Source organism: Strix aluco, chromosome 3 (assembly GCF_031877795.1).
Source record: "Strix aluco isolate bStrAlu1 chromosome 3, bStrAlu1.hap1, whole genome shotgun sequence".
NCBI lineage: Eukaryota > Metazoa > Chordata > Aves > Strigiformes > Strigidae > Strix > Strix aluco.
In genome coordinates this window covers 119,022,292-119,047,466 of record NC_133933.1, presented here as the reverse complement: position 1 = coordinate 119,047,466, position 25,175 = coordinate 119,022,292, and the positions used below count along the sequence as shown (strand labels likewise).

Genomic DNA, 25,175 nt, shown 5'->3' with positions numbered 1-25,175 from the left:
ACAGTGGCACTTACTGAGACACCACTGAAAAGAGAGATTTAAGAGAGGTATGTAAAGCCAGATGATAAAATGGTCTCCTGATTTTCTCTTCCATGTGGTTGCTGGACTGGAGAAAACCAGAAGATGAATGTGTGAGATGGTTAATTTTTAAGCAGGTGAATGATTTAATAAGTACTACTTAGGCCACAAATTACATACTTGTTCTAAGAGTGTTGGGTGCTTTAATGGTGACTTTAATGCCTAACCTTGGGAATAATGCTACTGGTTGTTCCTGTGATAAGTATGAAATTTTAGTAGTAAAAGTATATTTCAAGAGTGAATCTTGGTAAGGAATATGCTACTTCGACATTTGCTTTTCTTGTCTCTTATGCTAAATAAACAAATAACTTGGTCGCTTTCCAAGTTATCTTTTGGTTGTAGAATAACATTTATTTGAAAGGACAAAATATCAACAAAACATTCCCAGTAGTGACTTTCTGTGGTGATGGATGTGGTAGATTTTTTTTTGTGGCTCAGTGCGGTTTTTTTTCTTTAAGCTTTTGTGATTAAAAACCATTTCACAGTCGCTGAGGGATAACTAGTCATAATACTTATATAGAAATACTATTTTCTGTACAGTATATTAATTTATAAGCAAGATAGGGATTCAGTATGAGAATCCCATAGTTGTGAATTTTATCTAAACTTATTTGTTGTGGGAGATAGGCTATGGAAAACAGGTTTCTTTCATTTTAAGTAACTCAGTATTTCTTTAATCTTTTTTAGTTTTTGTGGACTTGAAAGCTATGAGCAGCATACCACTATTACTGCATATTTTTTTTGTGCCTGACACTGCATCCCACTGACAAGTATCTGGAAGAGTATCCAAAAGCATACAAAGGAAACATGATTGTCATTGCTCTTTTAAGTCATGCATGCAAATGCAATACTTTTCCAACAGATTAAACAGTCTGTAGAGCTTTAGTCTTTAGTCCTTAATTACTGATGTATGTACTTCCAATGAGTGGTGGAATAGGTAACCTTACACTGAATTTAAAATTGTATATTATTTTAATAGCTAGCTTAATAATACCCTTTTTTAAGTGGAATGCTGGTATAGCCTTAATCATAGTCTGTAAATGAAGAGGCTCTTAAAATGTAATAGTAGATATAAAAAAAAAATATTCAAGCAAGACATGTAGAGATGGTATTTCTGTATCTGTTGACTTGCAATTTTAGTTATTGAGTTGCAGTTAGTTATTAATAAGAGTTATTTTAGGACTTGGTAGCCATAAGAATGATAACAAATGCTAGTAGTATTCCACAAATTAGTTTGTAGCCGAAAGGGCAGCTCACGCATACAGATTTTGAGATCTGTAAATATTTTATTTTAAACTGAATATTAGAAAAGGAAAACCTTCTTGCAGTTTTAGTACAGATAGTCTTTGTTAGCAGGTTTAAAACTACTGGGAAAGGGTAAGTTGATTTCTAACAGCTCATGATAAAAGGGAATGGTTTTATGGAGATATATTGAGATGAGTCTGGATATTGAAAAAGAATCTGGGGATTGAACTTTATGGACTTGCTTAATGAAGAATTAGATAAAGCGCTGCTGGAAGGAAGAATTGGTTTTTGTCCCTAATTGGTTTTCACTACTTATACGATTATCCTGATTTATGAGCCACCTTTGCTGTGAAAGAAGTTCTAATTTTGTCTTGTGGAACATACTTACCGGTATTGGTTATACATGCTCAAATTTGCAGTCCCTTCCCTTACCATTCCACTGTGTGTAGCTACAAGTAGACTGCTTTCTTGTGCTTTATCTGCTAACTGGAGGAATCTGTTTCCGTTTCCTGCTCTTTGTTCTCCCTGCCACTGCACTGCATATTGATTACTGATCATGAAAGACCTGCTTGCTACATCTGTCCATAGCTATATAAATTTATACATATGTGTGTGTATATATATATAGAGTATATGCTATGTTATACTATACTAATATATAGCCTATAAAATACTATGAGCATATATATTTTAATTTCAATTCTAAAAGAATGCATTTGCTGTGCATACAAGGGTAGAGCACACACGGTCATCCTCAAGGAGTTTCAGGAGCTGTGTTCTCTGAATACAATTTGTTTAGAGAACAGCACTGAAAGTGAGCAATAGAATTTATATTAATACTTATCAAAGCTAAAAATATTGCCTTGGTAATGATATATCAGCTAGCTTCTTAATTGCTTTAAAGTATTTGATTAATGACAGTAAACTCCACTTAAGCCTCACGTCACTACCTCTGTAAAATAAGCACAGAAGTATTATCTTAATTTCACAGATGGGCAAAGTGAGTGAGGGAGAGTGTGCTCAGCATGACAGCCAGAAAATCTGCACCTGCTCAGATAGCTGGAGCTATTCTATGTCCTACGATTCTCACTTAATCCACACTCTCGGTTAAGAAAGGGTATGAAAGAATTCACTTCATGCAATTACTTGTTTAAAAAATAGAGGAGCAATAGTAAGGAAAAAAAAAAAAAAGCTTATATAGCAGAAATTAAGAGCATCTTCTCTACTGGTTTCCTCGTATCAAAAATATCTAATGAGCATTGCTTTTTATTTCTTGAGTCAGGCTCTCTAGAAATGTTTTCTGTTCGTTATTCTCTTTTCTCACAGCTTTCTATGGTAATTTAATTAATCTTAGCATCCATAAGCTAATTCTTGTAACTTTAAGCTTTGCTCACGTTCCTAAATCAGTGCTTATTTTTGAAATCTACTTGTTTCAACAATGACTTTCTTGCCCAACACGTGTGGAAGTAACCATACAGATGGTTTCTGGTCTCCTAAATATATAACATGGAATTTCTGAAGTATACATACAATTTTGACAACATTTGACATTTAAGTTTTTATGACATGGTTTCACTCAAGGTAATGTAGCTTCATCCAATCACAAATAGCATGCATCATACCCAAAGTGTTTCCGTAAGCTTTTTTTTTCCTTTCTATGACCCAAATTGGATCAAAAGTTTTTAAAAGTATTTGAGCATCCTTTATTTTTCAAGAAAAAATGATTTTCTGTTATTTCTGAGCTTCCAGATTTTTTCCTCTCATCATTTGTAATAGAATCGTAGAATCATTTAGGGTGAAAAAGACCTTTAAGATCATAGAGTCCAACTGTTAACATAACACTGCCAAGTCCCACTAAACCATGTCCCTAAGCACCACATCTATTTAAATACCTCCAGGGATGGTGACTCAACCACTTCCTTGGGCAGCCTTTTCCAGTGCTTGACAGCCCTTTTGGTGAAGAAATTTTTCCTAACATCCGATCTAAACCTCCCCTGGGTCAACTTGAGGCCATATCCTCTTGTCCTATCTCTTGTTACTTGGGAAAAGAGACCAACAACCACCTCGTTACAATCTCCTTTCACATATAATGCCATATCTGCTTGTATCAACTTCGATCTGAATGCTAAACATGATAACAAAATGATATGGAAAGAACTTTGGAGACTTAAATCACACTGGGAGGAGTAACCCTTAGCATATAAATGCATTTTCCTTATGATGTAATGAGGCAATAGTCCAAAGGAGCTGAACACACACAAACTTTCATAGATAATAAAAGCGAAACAAAAACTAAGATATTCTTTCCAGTTTCTGAACGTGATTTGTTTGAGTCTGGATGTCAGATGTTAACATTAAGGCTTAATGCAGAATTGCTATGTAATATAATAAGGTCACAATTTTAATAGTTTTTCTCTTTGAACCTTTCTTAGTTTTAAATCTTGGATGCCTGTCAAAATGGGAAGGGGAACAATTTAGAATTCAAAACTTTCAATTTCATAAGACTATTATTAAAAATAGTTTCAAAATGTTACAAAGCTAAAGCAGTGAATTTTTTCATGTTTGAATAGAACAACAGGACCATTCCCCTAAACTGCAGTGGGTAGTATTGTAAATGACTGCATCATTGAGGCAACAAAAGCCGTGTGAAAAAGGGCTCGGGCTCTGCGATGCAGGGGATTCACTAGTCATGTCAGAGCTGGCCATTCTGTGGCATAACAGCGTGTGTCAAGATAATGGAAGTTTAAATGAGTCAACAGTGGAGATAAGATGAGCAAGTATAGCCGTGGACTGGAAGGAAAATGATCCTTATATTTTATGCTTGTGCTTTTGTAAAACATGCAGAGATGTATCCTACTGCATCAAAACTAAGTAGCTAAAACAGTGGAAATGGGGGACTTGTATGCTGACAACTGCTCAAGCATGGTGAAGAAAACCTTTCCTTGCTCCAAGTGTTCCTCATCTCTTCCCTCTAATCCCACTAATTTTTAAGTAGTAATAAATAGCAGTCATTATTTTGTCTAGCTGCAATCTGAGGGACAGTAGTTTGATTATTTGTCTTGCCTTTTATTTGTGTCTGCTACTTAGTCAAATCTCTCTGTAAGTAGTAAACCTGTCAGGGTGAAGTGGGCATCAGGAGGTGAATGGCAAGTACGGATCCCTTACAGAAATGACAGTTCACATTTAGCTTGTGAGATAGAAGCACCTCTTTGTCATCTGTAATTACTTTTGCCTGGATGAGAAATTCCCAGGTTTCAGAGGGCAATATTTTGCAACAGAAGAGCCTTGGATGTGATTAATTTGGAACATCGTGTGTTTGCAGTATATAGACCAAGAGGCCAAAAGATAAAATGATGGGAAGCCAACCTGTTCTCCCAGCTGAGTTAGTCATGATGTGCTGGGATTAGGAGAATCTTGATTGAGTTCAGTAATTAGGGAAACTTCACTTCCCTGAATGTCATTCTAGCACAACTGCTATATCTCTTCTTTTGAGAAAGCTTTAAAAGGAAATTTGCTTTGCCTGTGGTGATGGACCTGCAAAGTAGAGTTAAAAATAACAGCTATACAATTTAAGCACATGTATTCTTTAAATGGTTTTTGGAACCAGAGCTGTTTAACCTTCTGAAATATTTGCATTTCACAAGTTGTACTAATACAGTTTCATAAACCAGTGCCCTTTTCAGGTGACTGTAGCAGTAGTGACTGTGTAAAATCACTTTTAATAATAGGGGAGAAGCATTAGCAAGAAGCTTGCATTGAAAAAATCCACTCATTTTTATTAGCTTCTTGCCATCCTTCTTTCCTAAATTAAAATGAATAGCATGAGATTATTTGTCCTGTGTATGTTTAGTCACCTTCTCATACAGTGCATGGACATACACACTATTTTAAGCACAAGACTGGACCAACTGATGTCAGTAAAGTAAATAACTTCCATTCTCTTGTGTTCACTCAAAATTGAAAAAAGCTTAAAAAAAAAAAAAGGATGACTGGTAACGGGTGACGGGTATAAATGTTATTTGTATTGACTATAACTGGCTTTGAAAAAGAGGTAAGTTGTCTGATTAGATTTTCGTCTGTGAATGCTGAAGTATTAAAATTAAGGTCATGACATTTTTTGACAAAGGTTCTTGATGAAGCTTTACTCAGAAGAGGTCAATAGTATCTGAAGTGTCACTTTTGACTCATAACTGGGGGAAGACGCATTGTCCAGAAGGTCTGGTGATCAAGATGCATGTATGGTGTGAAAAAATGGTTACGGTTCTACTCAATTTATGAGGGTGGGGTTGTGCCTACCACATTTTATGAATTATTTGGCCCCATGAAGTGGAAGTTTAAGCTGGGGGTTTGTGTACTTTAGGAAAACAAAAATGTCAAAATAATTCTTCTACTATGGTTCATGGAAGTTGGGTTTTTTTTCCCACTGTCAGGCTTTTAATTTATATGTCACTTACCTTAATTATCAGTTTTGATCTATGTCTTGGCCATCACATAAATACAGTTTTTCAAAACTTTTTTAATTTAGACATGACATGCTGTGCTTTTTTTTTAGCCAACTATGATGGCAGTGTTTTTTGAAATACATAACTGTTTCTGTGGTTTCGTTCAGCAAAGAACAGATAATTTTATTTCTGCTTTGATTTCAAGACAGGCTTTTCATGTTGTGGCATATAGTTTTCTTAAATAAAGTAACAAGCTTAAGTCGACTGTTAATTCCAATTAACTGATAAAAATGTTGAATTTTTCTTACAGGAGATGATCAGATGGAGAGAAAAGGTCAAGTTTTAATCCTTTTAGTGGAACAAGCTCTCAGTTTCCAGGACTACAAAGCAGCTAGTATGCATTGCCAGGAGCTCATGGCCACAGGTGAAGGGAATAAATGGGAGTGGCATGGGGTGATGGTGGTGGAAATCCGAGTTCTGCCTCTTGGCTTACTATGAAATATGGTACTTCAGATTGGTCCATTTCATTCAAAAATCTGTTACATTTTGTTTGTGAAAGTCAACTGACATCTCCATGGAATGTAAATGTGTACAGCAAATACTGTATGTAATAAGATAGTTACCGAAGTATTAGACATGTAACTTCAGGGAGCTTTTCTATATGCCTTAGGGAACCACAGCTTCTCATTCATTCTATACTGTACCCCTCTCTAACAAGTAAAAATATGTGACTGCAGATAGTAGGAATGTGCAGGTCTTTTAGATGTCCTTTCTATCAAAACTCTTAAAATATTTGTGCTATTTATGTAATTTGTATATCTGGGGTTATGAGTAGAGGTAAGTGACATTATAAGTATCAAGATACTAAGGGATTTGTTTCTTTTGCTCATTTTTTTTCTGCCTTGAGATTGAGGGGGAAAAATCTGAGGTGACTTGAGGTTCTCTTAATATATCAAGTGATATATTTTACTTTTTTTTAGCCACTCCAATAAGGGGTTCAATATCAGGCTCTGAAGTAAATTATGATTTATATATATATATATAAATGATTTATATATGTAAATACATAGTGTGTAGGCATACAGATGCCTATTGTATTGATATCTACAATATGATAATAATGAATCTTCTATGTGTTTGGTCAGTCTGAAGGTGAGTTACATCTCTGTTTTACAGAGTATTTATGGTTCCTTTCTCAGGGGTTGTTAGTGTCCACAACAATGCCACATGCCCTCCTTTATTTCATCCAGTAAGAATTATGCAGCATGCTCCTGTCAAGCTTACCAACCTCAGAAGTACATTTTCCCTTGTAGGTTATTCTAAAAGCTGGGAAGTGTGCAGTCAGCTTGGACAATCAGAAGGCTACCATGATTTGGGTATGCGTCAGGAGCTGATGGCTTTTGCCCTGACACACTGTCCCCCAGGTGCCATAGAGGCATTGCTGGGAGTGAGCAGTTCGTTGCAAACCCAGGTAGGAGTTTCTGGAACTTATTTCATGCAAGTTCAGTGCTTACCAATGTAAGAGACTTGTGCTCATTTTTAAGTTTATTCCCTTAAGCTCTACCCCCCGAAAGGTTTACATTTGTTCTATGCTGTTTTTCTGCTTTCACTGTTATATTTCAACAAATGAGGTCTCTTTATAAGCATTTTTATATAATGAGTTGGCTATTCAAGTAGAAGTGCAATTCTGTTCTCTATTAATTTTAATTTCTTTATTTATTGTCTGATTTAAACATTTTATTTGCAAATGGGTTCAATAATCTTTTTCAGTGTTTTCCAGGTGTTTACACCTTGTAATGCAACTTCATTAAATGCCCATATAAATGTATATGAAATGTTTATTCTTACATTTTTATGATCTCTCCCCAATATACAATGAAATTATTTTCTCACTGATTTCAACCATGTACTAATTTTACCAGCTACCACAGGCTTTATGTCTGAGTCATCTTTATTAACTCTGCAATGACTGACTTCTTAGTAGAATCATGTCTTTGGTGTTCAGCTGATCATACTATATATGTGAGGATACCTAATTGTGGCATTTCAATATAAGTTATGGAAGGAGATAGCAAACCTTTTGAAAAGTTTTATTTGAAACTGCAGTGCAGTAATTTAGGTTGTCAAAATGTTAAATTCCTGTTCAGTCTAACTGTGGCGTGGCCTGTGTGCTAGTGTTTAAGAGTTTGTAATTGCCTTAGTTGTCTAAGAGTTCACAATGTTCATAGATTTATCTTTGTGTAATAAAAATATCTTAGAGGCCTTGCATTCTGTGTCTAGAGAGAGAATGGAGGAGAAAGGAGCAATAGCTACAGTACATACATAGTCTAATTAAGGCAGCTGCAAGTGCGTAGCCTTTTTCTTTACAAAATTGCTTGTATAGCAATGTGTATGAGAAATACAGGCAATGTATAAAGGCAGTCTGTACTGCTTCAGTAATAGGGTAACATCAGAATAAACTGCTACAAAGGATTTGAAATAAAGTCTAGCTCCTGCAAGCTATTTCCTTTTTTTTTTTTTTTTTTTTCCCATCATGAAAGCACTTAAATTTGAGAGGTAGGTACAATTACGAGCTTCAGCACAAGTGAAATCTTTGCAGAATTGGTACCTGTACAATGTAGAAATAGAAACTTGTTTCTGCCCTTATGTGCCCATACTTAAAATTAGAATTTGAAGTCAAACTTTTGGCACTGTATAAACCAAAATTTGTTAGACTTTCCGTCAAGTCACTGCTTCTGTATTGCTGTCTCAGTCCTTCTAAAGGGTTCATGTTCAGGTGTAATGCAGTGCAGCTGCTCAGCCACTGGTTATTACCCTCTTGCATCCCACTTCTCCAAGTGAAAAGATTCTGTCTTCTCTAGTCACAAAACTTGAGACTGAATCTGTTGCTCAGGCTTCTTTGTTAGTGCAATATCATTTGTAGCAAAAATGCAGTGATGATTAATTTGATATTCAATGGAGGAAGCCAAACCCAAGTTGTGATTTCTGTCAAAGCACATTTAATCAGCTGCTTCTGCAATTACTTTCTCCATAAACTAAACATAATCTTTTCAGCTCTGTTCATTAATGGTCCTACATGTTTTGTGCAAGCACTCTGTATGTAGATAGATATATGCAAAAAATCTTTATCAGAAGGTCATGCAGACGAGATGATATTAAATGGCTCTAAATGTCTTTTGTGGACCTTCATCAGTTCTATGGCCTGCGGAAGTTCTGCTCACGAAACCATTATCTTGTGTAACACTTGCCTCTGTGGAGTTGCCCAGCACCTCAGAGGCACAGTTCAGATAATGCGTGTTTTTCATGGAAGTTCTTTAGCCTACATAGTACAGCAGGGTGCATATCATTAAAAAAAAAAATAAAATTCTTAGATTGTGTGAAAAATATTGCACAAAAATCACAGAGAAGGGAAGGTCAATTTGTCTAGAGACTACAACAGTAAGAGGATGTGAAAGATACTTATGTGTTCTTCTCCCTGTCTTCCCCTGCATACTTGTTCTTCTATCATGGAAGCTTTTACAACATAATTTCTTGGGTTTTCTATGACATCAGTCATAATTCTTGCATTTGATTATTTGACTGTTAAGAGATACTTATTTTGTGTTTATAGATCCTTTATCAGGCTGTGAATTGCCAGTTTCTTCCTTCAGAAGGAGGTGAGAATGTAACTATCTCAGGACCTTCTTCGTTGATCAGTAAGGATACAGAGGTAAGCTTTAAATAGAGCTTTTAAAGTAATAATGATTTTATTCTGCATTATGCTGAAGAGCTGAACTTGGGCTTTTTAGCAACATCTACCTGTTTACTAGATCAAATGTACAACATTAAAGATATCTACTAATGTCTGTTTTTAGATTGTTTTAAGTTCAAGGTTTTGCTTATGTGTTTATACTTAGTCTGTTCTGATTTTTCGTTGTTTCTTCCTACACAGTTTTAGCACCATAGAAAAAAATATAAACTCAGAGGCAGGAGAAGAAGAAAGTGCAACAAAATTTAGCGCAATAATATACATTAATGTTGGTTTGATTTTTGATCGGTCCCAACTGCAAAGCAAAACATTTGAAAATGTTCGAGCTACATATTTAGTTAAAAAATGTCTTCAATTAAATGTACTTTTCCCCTGTGTTCTATGCATCATGAATTTTATGAATTCTTTGCTGTTTTATAACTTTCATATATGCATGTGAAACCATTTTTATGTGTAAGATCAGAAGGAACATTGAGTGTTTTATGGGAAATAGAGGCAGAGCAGAAGGAAAAGAAATCTACTATTATTCTTTCTACTTTTCATTTTTTATTATTTTAACAAATTTAAGTTTGTAAATGTACAATTGCGAATACATTTCTCTTTTTAAAGAAGATGTAATTACCTGTGTATGAAAGAAAGGAATGTCTTTTTTGTCATCCTCAGAGTGGAAACTTCTAAGTTTATTCTTTTTCTCTGTTTTCTGTTTAAGTTTTTCTGTAGATGATAAACAGATCAGGGGAGGGGGGGCAAAAACCTTCAAAAATAAAGACTACAGAAAGAAAAAAAAAAAAGGGGGGGTTCATGTTGCATAGTCTGGCTTTTTGAGAAAAGTGTCTGAGTTGCAGCCTCCTTAATGTCATTATACCCTTGAGGAACTTTTACCAATGACAGCTGTAGATAGAACATGCTAGTCTTTGCCTTTGATATATTTAACACCATGTGGCTTAAAAAGCTCACACCTCTCCTTTATGTTATTAGAATGGGAACAGTTAACTTCTATGTATATGTCCATATTTTGTGTATGTTTTTTATGTATGTATAGGCACACATGCGTACTTTGTATACATACATGCATATGTACACAAACATATACATATTTGCATATATATCACAGATTGGCAGGAAAGTAAAATAGCACTGAAAACAGTATTCAGAGGAAGAGCGCTAAACGCTTTATGTATCTGCAAGAGTTACAGAGATGAAGAACAGATCTGTTTCACTGGCATGAATGCTTTATATTTTCTGGAAATTGGTAAATTAATTTCTCTGAGAGGAAGATTATTAAGTAGATGTTCATAAAATTGTGGAACCTTCTGATGTGGCTGCAGATGCCTATGTTTGCAATATTTTAATGTATATAACAAATTTGTCATGCATCACCTTTTGTATGCTGTAGTGCTATTGACTGTGTTGTGACAGAACAATTATACATGCATATAAATGATTCAGAAACTTATTCAGGGGTTTATCAGAGTTGAGTAAACTCACTAATTAACTTCATTATCTACTCAAGCAATTTTCATTATGCTGTGGAATTTGCATTCAGAAAATTATTCACTTTTATTTTCTCCAATATACCTTTCATTTTTTTTCCCTTAGTTGTGGTTGTTTGTTTAGAATTGGAAGTAGTCAGACAGTTGACCTGGTAAGTTTGTATGTTGCTGCATTGAGGTTTTTTCTTTCTGTTTTAATACAGCTTCTTGGCGTGCCATATTTCAGACCGTCATACTATGAAATGAGTTTTGTATATTTGCTAATTCTGTCCTTTTGTTCTCTCCCTGTTGACTTAATAGGGATTTATAGCTTCTTTTATGTCTTGCAATGACACAGGAGGAAACATAGCCAAGAATTTAGTGACTGTGTAACCCTCCCTTTGTTAGAGACATCTGAAATGTTAGAAACGCAATATATTCAATAACTCAGTTTCTCTGATTTAACTGAATCCCATAACTGTAATCCCCATAGTTCCACTTCATCTAATTCCTCATGCTTCACATTTATTGTCTTGCACAGAATTTCAGTTTCTTCAAAGTAAAAACAAACTATAAGATTTTTTTTCCCTTTCTTTTTACTCTTTTCTTTTTCACTTATATTCTGATTAACTTAGAGCATCCTTTTCTTAAGGAGTTGGCAAATGTTTTTTTTTCTTTCGTTTATTAATACCTTTTCAAATTGGTGTTCTAAATGTAATTTTCCTTATATCAACTAAGCTGCTTCTAGCATACACGTGTTTGGGCATCCCATTCTCTGTTGTATTAAAAATACCCATCTTAAGTATATAAATTTTCCTTTTCAAAGCTTTAGTGACCTTTTTCTACCTCTTCTTACCTTCATCTAATATTGAATCATTAGTTGCCTCTACCAATTTTTTCATTATACCAGTGTACATCACCAGCTGGTCATACTTGTCAATCATTCTTCTCTTGACCTCCTCTCTTGAAATGTCTAGAATCGTTTCATTTTTGTTGTTTTAAGTTTTTTCTCTGAAACTTTTTTCCCCATGAAACTTGTAGAAATCTTGATAGCAGCTGGCTACATATCTTCACAGATTGCATAAAAGTGTGTCATTTAACATTGCTGTCATAGTGACCAGTCAGTCTTTGGTGGTTCAGTTTTTGGTGGTTCCTACTCTTAAGGAAATTCCTTATTGCTATGATAAAGATGCATGTAATTATTCTGTTGGAGCTACTGCATTTGCACAAGAACGTACTTCATTACCTTATTGCCAGCTTGTCACTGTTGATTGAACTCATGGGATAGATTACCCTCTGGAAACGCCAATGACTCCATACAGCAGATTATTTCTAAGCAAAATGTTAAGTTTCCCCAGTCACCACCTTTTTTCTCTTTATTGTATGTTACAAATGCCTCAACAACTGGTCTTGTGCTTCTCAGAGTATTTCAGTGAGAAAATTAAGATGCTGTTGTGTATAAACAGTAGAAACAATAACCATTGATTGCCTTATAACTGAGCTCTTGACATTATGTTAGATCTGCATAATACTTAAAACATGCATTAAGTCTGTTATAAGTTAAATCATTATCTTTTACATATCTGAATGTAAAAGCTCTATTAGTGTAAAGTGGCACATCAGCAAAAGAGAAATGTACAGTTTCAAGTTTCCTTGAAAACAAACTCTTTGATAGGAGAGCAGACATAATTTCTAGAGGAGAGTATCTTCAGGTTACAGGAATTCTTTGGAACCTCAGGGCAAAAATAACTCTCCACCTGCTGTTTGAAATGTGACTTTTTTTTCAAATAATTTTATTTTTTATTTTCAGAATAACTGGCACTGTGTTTTCTGGCTTAGTAAATGTACTGGTTTTAATTCTGTAATAACTAAATTAGAATTCTTCTCATAGGAAGAGGTAGCTGTAGTTCCCGAAGGAATCCTGTTCATGTACAGTGTCACTGAACTCTTCTACAGAGAAGGAGAAAAATCTTAACGTGGAACTCTTACGTTCACTATTTAAACCCCTGTTGTAATCAGTGGAGATCTAGTCAGTTGTGCATAGGAAATAATGCAGTTAATCAGCCATTAGGTTCTTGGTTTAGTTACTTAATCATAGATATCAACAATTTGAGATGCCCTAAGTACCTGTCCTTTAGCTACTGACCCAAAAAGTCTAGGAGTACTCTTGTCAGATCTACAAGTGTTAAGTAGATATCTTAATTACTGCCATATATCTTAGTCGTTAAAGTCTGTGTTTAAGCATCTGAATCAAATGCATTGTGTATGCTTAAGGCTGGGTTACTTTTTCAGTTCCGGTGACATTATAGCCCTAATAAGAGCTTAGACATCCAGTGACACCTGAATTCTAGTGTTGTCATCTTGAACTGAATCTTTTCCCTAGGCTCTCATCCAGGGTCTGGTTTATCTTTACAGGACTGGAGTTTTCAATAACTGGTTCATTAGCTGTAACACACATTACAAAAAGAAAAAAACCAAATACCAATAAACCCTCCAAAAACCCCTTCAAGGCACAAAGCATAAATGTAGAATAAATATGAATTCTTATGTATAAGAGACTATTTTAGATTCCTGTTTTCCAATGGGAATACCAAAAATGGGATCTCCATCAATCTTTCAGAAATAATTTATTTTATGAGAGATTGATTCAGGATAGCAAAAAGTTATAGCCTGAAAGTATTGCTGTTCCAGGTATACAGAGGAATGGCTTTTCAGAAAACAATTCTTATTTGTGCAGAAAAGACTGTAATTACTCATAAGAGTTGAAATTCTCTTTAGAAAAAATCAATAGAGTTTATCTGATAACGGTAGAGCTATAAAAGCATACACACTGGCATGCTAGTTAGCCCTTTAGGTTTCACACTGCTGAAGGAAGTTTATTTTAAAAAATGTGTTTTGCTCAAATGCAGTTCAGAACTTGGGGGGCGTGGATTTTTTTTGGCTTGTTTTGTTTTATTTTTTTCCCCATGAAAAATCCTTTAGGTGTCTTGCAGCATCTGCTTGAAAATGGAGGTGGAGAGAGAAATTAGTATTCTGTATATAACACTTAAATTACAAAAAGCTTTTGTACTAAGTACCAGGAATGGTTTATTTAAAAACCACAAACAAGAAATTCTCCCCCGCTCTCCCCTACCAGACCTAGGATTTTCTCTTGCTTTTTAGTTTTCGGAGGAATAAAAATTCTGGCATGTTGTACTTGGCGTGCTCTTTCTTCATTTGGTGAAGTAAGAGCTGAAATTTCCAGTTTAGCCAGTTAGTTCATGAGGGGTGCGTCTGTGAAATGCAGAATATAATTTCAGGAAAGTTTGAAAAAAAAAATGTTGAAGCCTTAATGGAAAAAAGGATTTAAGATGGACCTGCTACCTCAGTGGTCAGCTTGAGGTAGTGATTTACTGCATGCTACAGTAAAAGGTGCTAAAATAAGTTCGTCTGCAGTGAAATTCTGCCTTATTGAAGCTATCGTGCTTTGTCACTGAAGTTATGGTGGAACATAATTCATATGAGCATAACTTGGCATCCTTTTTATCTGATGCCTGAAGTTTTGTCATGAGTTAGTAAGTTGTAAACTAATACCTCACAGTCAGTTATACAGGTAGAATTTTTCTATTTCAATACACTTCAGTGTGTGGGGAAATGAATAACAGAGTTGTTAGGGAGAAACGCTGAATATAAAGCTGTTGAAATTTGCTGCATGAAGGAAAATATTTGTATTTTGTATTGCTGAAGACAGTGTGTTTACATTAGCATGCTAATTATATATTTATTTGTAATGTGTAAGCTTTGCTATTAACACAAATCTTTCAGGACTGGAATAGCACAGATCAACCAACATGGATGTTCTGGGTGTTATTTAAATGCTCTACATAGGAAGAGCTGGTATAGAAAGCTCCTTTTGTGGAACATGTCTTCTACTTTTAAGAATAGACTTACATGTGAGTTTACTGAGACTGCGTGAAGACATTTTGCAGAATAACGTGTAGACATACACATGCACATATTACAGAAGCAGTTTGGGGTTGAGAGTAGGCTGGGGTCTTGATTCATCTTTGCAGTCTTTAGGTTTGCTGTATTCAGTACCTTTTAAGTGCTGACTGCAGAATTTCAAATCTTGATGATACTTTTTCACTCGGTGTGGAGATGAATGTTTGCATCTCTTCACCATTTACCCTACTGAGAATTCAACTTAATTAATGCTACCTCTGTACAAATACAAGACTGACTCTATTATCAGCTTTCTTGAATTATTGAAGATTAATTTTAGCATGCTCAATCTCCTCATTTGTAGAGACATCATTACTTTAACAGTAGAAGCATTCAACAATTATGTAAAGCATTACCATTATAAACTTTGGAATTAAAACCAGCTATTGTCTGTGGAAATGAGATTATAGTTGAATAAGGGGCAAAATGTTCTACTGATCATGCTACTCACTTCAGATGAAAACTTCTAAATCACTTTTAACTTGTTTTTTGTTTGTTTTTTATGACAGCTGCTGCTTAAATTAATGATCATTAAAATATGTTCTTAACATAGTGTGCCTGAACTCTAATGCATTTGGCTTTAGCCTCATTAAAGGTCATTTAGGTCATTAGCCTCATTAAAGCATGAGTCTAACACTTGCCATTGTGTGTTGCATTATGCTCACAGGATGAAAGCAACGTCTCCTCTAACCAGTCTGCTGATTTGTTGTACTGGACAACTTCAAAAACCATGAAGGTGTTGTCTAACACAACTATGACAACAAAAGCCATGCTGCATGCTGTCAGTGATGGACAGTGGTGGAAGAGATCATTAACTTATCTTCGACCATTACATGTAAGGGATAACTGATGTGTTTCCAGATGTTTACAGGTTCACTGATACATTAGTATAACAGCTAGGCTCCTTTGTAGGTATATAACTGAAGACCTCAAATCAGTAAATGAACTAGAGGCATCACAGGATTGTTTGCAAGCAAATCCCAGTAAAAGAACAGATCTAAAGGTGTTTCCTTTTCTTGTTTTCTAATCTGTTTTCTCCTGCTTTCTTAGCCTTGTGTGAAAAGGCATAGTTGAAATTTGGCAGAACTTTGGGGAAGAAAGCATAGTGAAGCCCACTCTTTAAATACTGTCATTTTATATTCAAAGCTGTTCCTTTTCAGTTTCTCTTTTCTACCGTCTCTATTTCAGTGGATTTTCTATAATGTTTGTGATGCTAGTTTTTCTGATACTACTTTTGAGCATGATTCTCTTTCCTTTTTTAAGAATACTGGACCTCATTCAACATTGCTTTATGTAAGATGACTCCTATCTTGCTCCCCACTGAATTCAATTATATTTTCATTTACAGTTGTTTCCCTTCTGAACAGTTAAAGACTTTTTAATGAGCTTTTTTACAACTATGCTCAACTATACTTACTTTTCCCAGGGCCAAGAATTTGGAGATGTATTAAAAAGTGGGCCTGGAGAAAACGCCACTGTGGAAAAACAAGGCTGTCATCCGTTTTATGAGTCTCTAATTGCTGATCCATATGTTGCAGAAGTAAGTTTCTGTTACAGAATTCTGAAGTGTTATTTTTTGTTGACATTTTATAATTAAGTAAAAATATGGATTTTGGATTATTTGTGTGTCTTGAAATTTTGTGCAATAGTAGGAAAAAATCCAGACATAAACAGAAAGAAAAGCAAATGCAGGAACCGAGGTAGATAATTGCATCTGATGCAAGTGAACTAAATATAACTGCAGGGTGTAGCGCGCATGTGTCAGTTATCTTGTTTTACTTCTAGTCTGAAATCGGCTATGGCACATACCAGAACAATTCTTTAGAAAGCTTTGCAGAAGTGTTGCTGAGAACAGAGAAACTGACAGAAACAAAGAGCGAAGGAAAAGACCTACTTCCAACTACAGAAGGTATGGGTACGTGTATATTCATTCCTCTATTTACTGTATATAGTAAATATAGGAGAATCTATGGATGGGTTTAAATATGAACAATTGCACAGAATGATCTGAAGTGCTGTCTGGGTATTTTGTATGAATTGTGATCTGATTCAACATCTGATGTTGGTAAGTAGTCTTGATAGAACTAGCTGCAGAGTTTTCAATAGAAGTAGTATTTTTAAAAGGTCTTGCTCAGTAAAGGCTAGAAATCTGAAAGTTGACTTTCAATAAGCAGAAACATGGGGAGTGAAAAAGACGAACATTCTGGGGAGAAAAATTGTTGAAGGTTTCCTGAATAGTACCATGCACAGATGGAAATGGCAATCTGCAACCCAGTGTTAATGTTTTTTGTATGTTTGCCTCTGTATTCACTTGCTCAGATTCTGTGACGTTGTGTATACAGCCTTCAGTATTGCAGAGTCATTACAGTAATTTATTTGCTAATGCTTAACTGCAACTTCAGGAATCGTTAGAACATTTTGTCATCCCCTGAAATTTCTGCGTTTTATAGGTTGTACTGAGTAATTTGTTAGCTGAAAGTTTCACTTTTTAAAAAAACCCACAACATACCACACAACCCCCTGTGATTGTTTGTCTTTACTTTTGGCTGTCTCCTGCTGGTTTAAGAAATGAACTGTTTAAATATTTACATGCCGTTAGTGTCTTTTGAAGGAAGATGTCTGTATTATGTTTTACTCTGTGGTAAGTTCTGCCATGAAAAATGAGTATGTTATATCACTTGCGATATGAGGAAAGTTTCAAGTGAGACTTTCTTCATAAGCCACACAGTTTTATTTCAACTGTTTAGTGAAAGCCAGCATATTTGTCTTACAAGTATACAATTCAGTAGTTTGAGATATGTGATATTTCTATAGACAACCTGTACAGTTGTAATATAATAACATTCTGAATTAGAAAAGGTCAGCACAGCTTATAAATGGGGATGTGTTCACATTTTGTTTCTTTCATGCTCTTTTAATGCAAAAATAGTTTAAATCAGTACTTACGATCTTTATTCTTGCATGCTGAAAGCCTGTAGGCTTCTAGCTCTGATACTGTGTCTTAAAGGAGGGGGAGGCAAGGATTAAAAAGTATTCACTGCTTTCTTAGGGCAAATGATGTTAGTTGACAGAACTTTGCTAATACTTCCTGCTCCAACTTGAGTACTTGGAACAGGTTGTTTACAATTCAGTGGCCATCTTTGAGATGGAAATTTCAGTTTTGGGGACTTTTGCTTGAAGAAGAAAATAAATTTTAGATTCCAGCTGTAGTTTTGAGCCTCTGTCTTCCTCCTCTTAAGTATGCTAACTACTGTTTTTACCACTTTAATAGTTCTGTTCTCTTTCACCACTCTTATTCTCTAGTCAGTCTGAATTTCATTTACAAGTCCCTCCAACTGCTGTGGAACTGAGAGCTCTATTTACCTCCGGAAAACTGAGCTGTATTTGTTCTGTACTCAGCAGTCCTGCTGTATGACACCTTTTGGTAGTTAACAGAGCTGTTACATGTAAGCGTAACAGCTTTCTGTAAATGGATGGATTGGTAATTTGCTAGTTGTAATGCATTTATCCCTGGATTAACAGTATTGGATCCCACCTCTTCCCCCTTCTTAATGCTTTGCTTTATCAATTCCCATGAAAGTTCTTAGAATGACTTAACTCTTTCAGGATTGTGGAGCTTGAAAATGTGCATATTAATAGCATGCTGCCAAAATTTAAAAAAATCATGCAGATATCACACATTTATTGTTCATGTTTTTCCCATATTTTTAGGCTTACTCTAAGGTTTTGGGAGGATTTTGCCATATGAAACATGAATGCTAATATGAGTTATTAGCTGCTATGCTAGTAACTAATAAACATGGCAGTTTTCATTTGATTTTGCTGACAAGTTTGAATCCCATTTGTTTCCTTCTAGTTGTCTTCTAGGACAGCTACAGCATCAGGTTTCAGCTCCTTTAGAAGAATCAATGAACCTGGAAGAAGATGCAGTTGAACAAAGAAACCCCAGTTGTACTTAGCACATTGTCTTAGAAGCTTAGAAGTATGCATCAAACTCTGTTTCTATTACCATAGCAGTGTCATGCTCCAGGTGTGAGGGAATGACTAAACACTTTCCCCAGAGGCAGCCTGCATGGTAAAACTTAAGATAATGTTTGCTGCTCTTTTTTGTGGATTTGATAGGGCCACAAGCCTTGGGCTTCGACTTTTCTTGTTCCCTCTATCTGGATGTAGGTGGTAGACTGAGCATTTTCAGGTGAAGGGGTAGCACCATCACTTTGGGTCCAGTAAAACACTCTTTCCTCAGCTGTGCCGTTATAGTGCATCCAGACTTAGTGTGACCAATGCAGTACTGCGCATCTCTGCTTAACTGTAGTTAACTTTCTCCATAGTCCTTAGGAATTTGATGGGGAGGTTGAAGATGAGATCTGAACAGAAAGTTACCACAATTGATGGCTGCATTTAGTTGTAACCAGATTAGGTACTAAACTCTAAGTAAACACAAGTAGGTAGGTCATACCTGTTAATCCTCAGGAGTTTTAGAACAAAGAATAGCTTAATGTTTTCCATGATTTTGTAATTGCTTGCAGGTGTGGCTGTATAACTGCAAAATTTACTTTTAAGTTCAGTGAGATTTTATCACATGCTAAATGAACAATTGAAGACTTGAAGCAGTTTTTGCATTTTTTTTCAGAGAAAAAAGCATGGAAAGAGTTGAAACTTCCTAGGTATTGATAAATGCTAGTTTTCACAAATAAACCATTTTCTTCGCTACTTTACCTTCCAAACAGGCTTGTGGCATAAAGACCTGAACGGGAATTTTTTTTTTTTTTTTTTTTTTTGTGTTTCCCTAAGGAAATGCTGCTTGTGGGAACAGCAGCATTGGCTCTCTGCTTGTCACTGCCTGTCCTCCCTGGTTTGCCAACCCTGTAACATTTAATCTGTTTGGCAAATTTCAAATTTGGCAGTGGTCTGAAATGATGCTAAGTTCCTGTAAATTTTGTGAAAACGTGTGAGAGGACAAAATGGCATCCTGCTAATGTCCATAGCCTGTGATTTGAACTCAGCCCTGTTAGACCTCAGAGAATTCCGTAGAGCTTCACTGGGAGACAGAAAACTGTATGAAATTAGTCTTTGTGTATACACGTGTGGTTTTGTGTATGTAAAGTAGGTGTCTATATATGGATACATGAACATACCTCTTCACACAAGCACACAGAAAACTTATATTTATTGAATCAGTACAAGGAATTTTTTTTCTCAGAAGGGATGATGATGGAGGCAGGTCTTTCTTCTTAAGTACATTCTGGCAACTGGGATGCCTTTGGGTTGAGCTTGATGAAAGAGTATGAATAAAATTGTTTTCTGGTCTTGTATTGGTGTTATGTCATGATTGCTATCTGAAGGGTGAAAATAAACTTTTGCTAGTGGGGCAGTTATGTTGGGGTTGTTCAGTTGGATGAGAACCCAGAATTTATTACCTATTCCCGAGGCTTTGCAATCATTAATTTTCCAGAGAAAGGGAGAAGAGTGTAGAGCCCAAAGTCTTCTTTCCCTCCTCCCAGTTTTTTCTGTTCGACTAGAGCTGGTTGTAAGAATATGTAAAGTAACTTTGCTTGTGCTTAGAGTAGGAAATACCAGTTTTGCAAACTAATTCATCAAGATTTTAATATTAGATATTTTTTGAGTCCTGTTATCTTTGCTTGGACAGCATACAGGTTATTTTGAATGTAGGAGAAACAAGCTGTCAGCAGCAAGAAACTATTGGTAAAAGCGATTTGAAGCATAGAGCATAGGTGCTGTTGGACAGGCTTGTATTTGCAGTAACTGCGATGTATTCCCATGTAGACAGCCTGTGCGATGACTTGTCACATGGAAATTTGGGGTTTTTATCTGACTGAGGGCCAGTATGTAAATCCACTTCAGGTTGATGGCAAATTAATGATAATCTGGAAATTGTAATTGGTCATTCAAGCCTTGTATAAATCATTCTTCAGAACAAAGAATGCACTGAGGGGTTGTATCTGTACAGTAGTCAGGTTTCTTGCCAGCGTGCTCTCAAGAGCAGTTTGTGTCATGTGAGAATATAGGTATTTGAGATTTCCTAAAACTTAAAGAGCTAAGTTGCTGCAAGATGCCTTCTTCTGATTATAGTGATGATAATAATAATAATTATAATATCATCTATAAAAAAGGAAACCATAAGGTTATTTTCTTGGTATGCTTAAAATTCCTTATGCAATTTGTGATCCAGGTGTTGTGTTTTAAACCCAGTCAGCAGCCAAACACTGGTTCGTAAGACTTTTGAAGTTGTCCCTGGGACTAATAATCTGTGTTCTCTACCCTCAAAAATGAATATTAAGTGATCACGAGAATCCTTATTCTTTAGTTGTTGGAACGTTTGTAGCAACCACAGTGATGCTTGACTTCAGTACAGAAGATAACTGCATGAAAGAGAGATCTTGTTACTAATTAACAAATCTTGGGCACTCACATTGTAAGTGTATTGGTTCTCCTATTTGTGTAATGTAACATATAGTGGATTTTTTAAATAAAAGAGCAAGTTTGGTATCTATAATGTAGGAAAAGCAGGTAATTTCTGTGTCAATTTTACCAGAAGTGTATCTTTTTATAATCAGAATAATTACTCTTTGATGCATTAATTTTGACTATGTTGTGCAGATATTTCTGTTTGCAGTATGTGGCCAGACCTGGTTTTGATATTTCACTGATCTTGTTTAAAATTCATATCCCACTTGCAGGTGGTTTTGTTTGTTTGGTTTTTTTTTTTATTAAGACAGAAGTTTTTAATATGGCTTGTTATGTTCAGTGGTAAGTGAATTGGAGCTCAGGCTTCAAGAGAAGACATTTTGTACTGTTCTTCTGGTTGGTAACTTTGAATGCTTACAACATTACACTACTGCCTTGATTTTACAAGCAAAAGATTTACTTGTCATAAATCAGTACAGGTGATATTTTAGGGGCTTTGTTTAGCATCTGTTACGGCATGGTCTCATTCTTGTTTGGTTAATGCATCAAACGTTTTGCCTGGAAGTCAAGGTAAAGCTGTGCTGCAGTTTAATTACATATTATCTGTTTCTGGATTGCACTGATAAGTGTTTAATTAAGGATATATGGAGTGCTTCAAGTTAGTGTCTAATAAAATACGGTTACACTGAAAACATTTCATTTGCTAACTATCAAGGCTAGATGGGTCAGTAATCAAAGCTTTATTTCTGCTCCCTGTGTGTTGCAGTTCTGCTACAACTGGCAAGTGATGCTTTACCAAATGATATGTCCTTGTCTCTTGCCTATCTACTTGCACTGCCGCAGGTATGTTGATGATGATTTTATATGTGTTTGCCAGGACAGACTATTCATAGAATTTCAAATAAGAAAATGTAATTTCCTTGGGGTTTTAAAATCAAAGTATTTGAATTCATTTAAATCCACGCTTTTATAGATTGGGCTAGTGCGTTTAAAGGAAACTGAACAAATGCCATTGGACAGGCTTATGAGCATGGCACTGGTGAAAAGACACATTTTCTTACTTAAAATAGTAGTTGGACCACCTGACTGCCAGTCCTAATGTAACTCAGAAATATGGATAACTTAGTGGTATAGAAGCAGCTGTAACTGGAAAATCTTTTTGATTAGGTGTTTGTGCAAGGGGGGAAGAAAACATCATAATGTAGAATTATCTATGTGTGTAGGTTACTGATTTACTTCTGTGCCAGAAAACCATAGTCAGAGCTATTTCTAAATCACAGCAAGTAGCTTTTTAGAAAGTTTGTGCACTTAATGTTGTATGCTTGCTAATTCTTTCATCTAAATTAATGCTTTTTTCTCCTAGGTGGTAGATGCCAACAAATGCTTTGAAAAGCAATTACATTCTGCATTATCTCTCCAGCTGGCAAGTTATTACTATAGCCTGCAGATCTATGCTCGTTTGGCACCATGTTTCAAGGACAAATGCCACCCTCTCTACAGGGTTAGTACTCTTTCTTTTTAAAACCATATTCATTAATGGCAGCATTAAAGCTGTTTTAAAAAGCCAATACGTGAGTTAAGCCTGTTAAGGAGCTGATCTAACTTACACTGTGAGCAGCCTGTTAAGTTACGCGTAATTATTCTTCTACAGTGCGGTAAACAGATGAGTACTTCACAGTTTCTGGAAGAGTTTTTTAAGTACAATATCAAGTGTCATTTATAGGTAATAGCAATATCAGTCTTCAGAGTAGCTTATAAACACTGACCAATAATAAGCATAGTCTATCCTGTCATCTTGCAATACTGATACAATATAGTACTTCCTGGGAGGAGTCAAGTGTCCATTTAAACAAGGATGGTGCTATTCAAAAAGTTTCTATAGCCTTCTTTGGGGTTTGTTGTTCTGTATTTCGGTTTATGTTTTGAAAATCCATTCTCATTCATTGATGAGTTTATTGATTTCTTTTGACAAGTGTCTCTTTTTGAAATGACGCAGTTGTGCTGCTTCTTCATCACCTGTGATTAAAGCAATTACATGGTAAACTCCAAACTAAATCAAAGAGGTGATGTACAAAAGTTGAGTAAGGCACCAGTTGCCATTCCTTCTAAGATACCGGAGTAAAAACTCTTCTTTGCCACTCTAAGAAACTTTCTGAGTTTACACCAGTTCTTTCCTCCTGTACAGAAGATCTCTGGACTGTTTGGTTTTCAGCCTAGCTCTGCATTACAGCTAAAAGAACACTTCTGGTGACAAGTTTTCTGAAAAGAGAGACCACTGATCACCACCATGGCATGAGAGGAGATTTTTTTTACGTGTCCAGAATGACTTCTGATTTACAGAGGAAAGACTGTTTTGATATCTACCCAGTTCTGCAATTAGTCAGCCTTTGATGTTCCTGCTGAGATTTGCATTCTACTATCTTCAGTTTAGAAGCTAAAGGAAAACTTAGGCCACAACTGAAATTTGTGGGACTTGCAAAATACGTTGGTTGAGAGGAATTCATTCATGTTTGTTAAATAGCTTTCTTTGAGCCTAGGTCTGCCTACTGCAAGACACATTTGATGAAAAAAAGATGTGGGGTGTGGGTGTTTTTTTTTGTTTAGCCTCTTTAAACAGTCTTATTTTATACAAAGAGCTATGAAGCCTTTTGAAAGAATAAGTCATAAGAATGAGGACAGAGATGTTAAAGGTTGAACTATTTCTACTCCAATTGTAATTTAATAAGAAAAGTCTTACCAGCAGCATCGTGTAGTTTGTCACTTACTGATGTGATCTTTGGCTAGTTCTTTTGTTCCATCTTTGTAAAATACTGTACGTGACTATAATAAGCAGTAGATTCTAAGCTGTTTGCAAAAAAAGAATATGTGCTGTATTTTAAGTACTACTCTTAAGCAGTAGATTTTGAAAAGAGTTGCCTGAGAATATCCTGAGTGATGAGCACACCAAGAAAAAGGAGGAGGCTTGAATGCCCAGTAAGAAAACAACACAGGAGAATACATTTACTGTTACTAATTCCAAGGGTATCCAGTGAGGGAATCTCACTGAAGTAGAAAAGGAGAAATAGAAACAGGTGCTTTTGAGCAAAAGAAGTACTTTCCCCACCCCCCTCCCCCCAAAAAGCAACCCAGACTTAAATGCTCAGTTTCCATTGCAAAACAGCCATTTGTTTAAATGTACATCTTAGATGCTGGTAATAAAGAATGGCCTTGCTTGCAAGTTGCTTTCCTCAATACATCCAGCCACGGTTTTTATTTTTGTGTTTCCTAAGAGTATTGTGGAAAAAAAAAAAAAATCTTACACTTTATGGTACACACTTTTATGAAGATGATAAACTCAGTTGTAGATGTTGTTTCATAGTAGATTGTCTTCTAGCTCATGCCACTAGTGTCTTGTATCACCTTTTTATCTTCTGTTTTTCAAAACATAAATGCATCTCTAAGTCCTTTAACTGTATAATTCAAAGATACACTTTGTTCTTAGAGGATAACTGAGTGCGTTTTTGTGGGTGAAGCTGTATAACCAATCCTTTTTTTCCACATGTTCTAAACCTTTACATATTCAGTAAAGATCTAAATCTGGCACTTCAGCCACATGCTTAGAAGGTGGATCCTCGAGATCGTAGAGCATATGTTTCTGTTTAACAGCATCTGAGTCACAGTAGGTGTGATTTCTCTAGTCCATTGAATCAAGTATCCCGTCTGAAAACTCTGTCTGAATTTATAAGAATCTGTATAGAATCGTGGAGAAGTCTACACTACCTATGTTTATTTTAAAATAAT

The 25,175-nt window shown here is 35.6% G+C and overlaps 1 protein-coding gene across 4 annotated transcripts in view; it reads left to right on the top strand.

Annotated features, from left to right (window-relative positions):
* NBAS (NBAS subunit of NRZ tethering complex) overlaps positions 1–25,175 on the top strand; it is a 189,549-nt gene that overhangs the window by 70,166 nt on the left and 94,208 nt on the right. For 2 of the 4 annotated variants that reach the window (XM_074820083.1, XM_074820081.1), the window contains 8 exons: positions 6,076–6,189; positions 7,079–7,236; positions 9,376–9,474; positions 15,634–15,801; positions 16,393–16,506; positions 16,752–16,881; positions 22,162–22,238; positions 22,759–22,896. In XM_074820083.1, the coding sequence (XP_074676184.1) occupies positions 6,076–6,189; positions 7,079–7,236; positions 9,376–9,474; positions 15,634–15,801; positions 16,393–16,506; positions 16,752–16,881; positions 22,162–22,238; positions 22,759–22,896 (998 nt within the window). The remainder of the gene's footprint in view (positions 1–6,075; positions 6,190–7,078; positions 7,237–9,375; positions 9,475–15,633; positions 15,802–16,392; positions 16,507–16,751; positions 16,882–22,161; positions 22,239–22,758; positions 22,897–25,175) is intronic. The other 2 variants (XM_074820084.1, XM_074820082.1) reach the window with 2 other exon arrangements.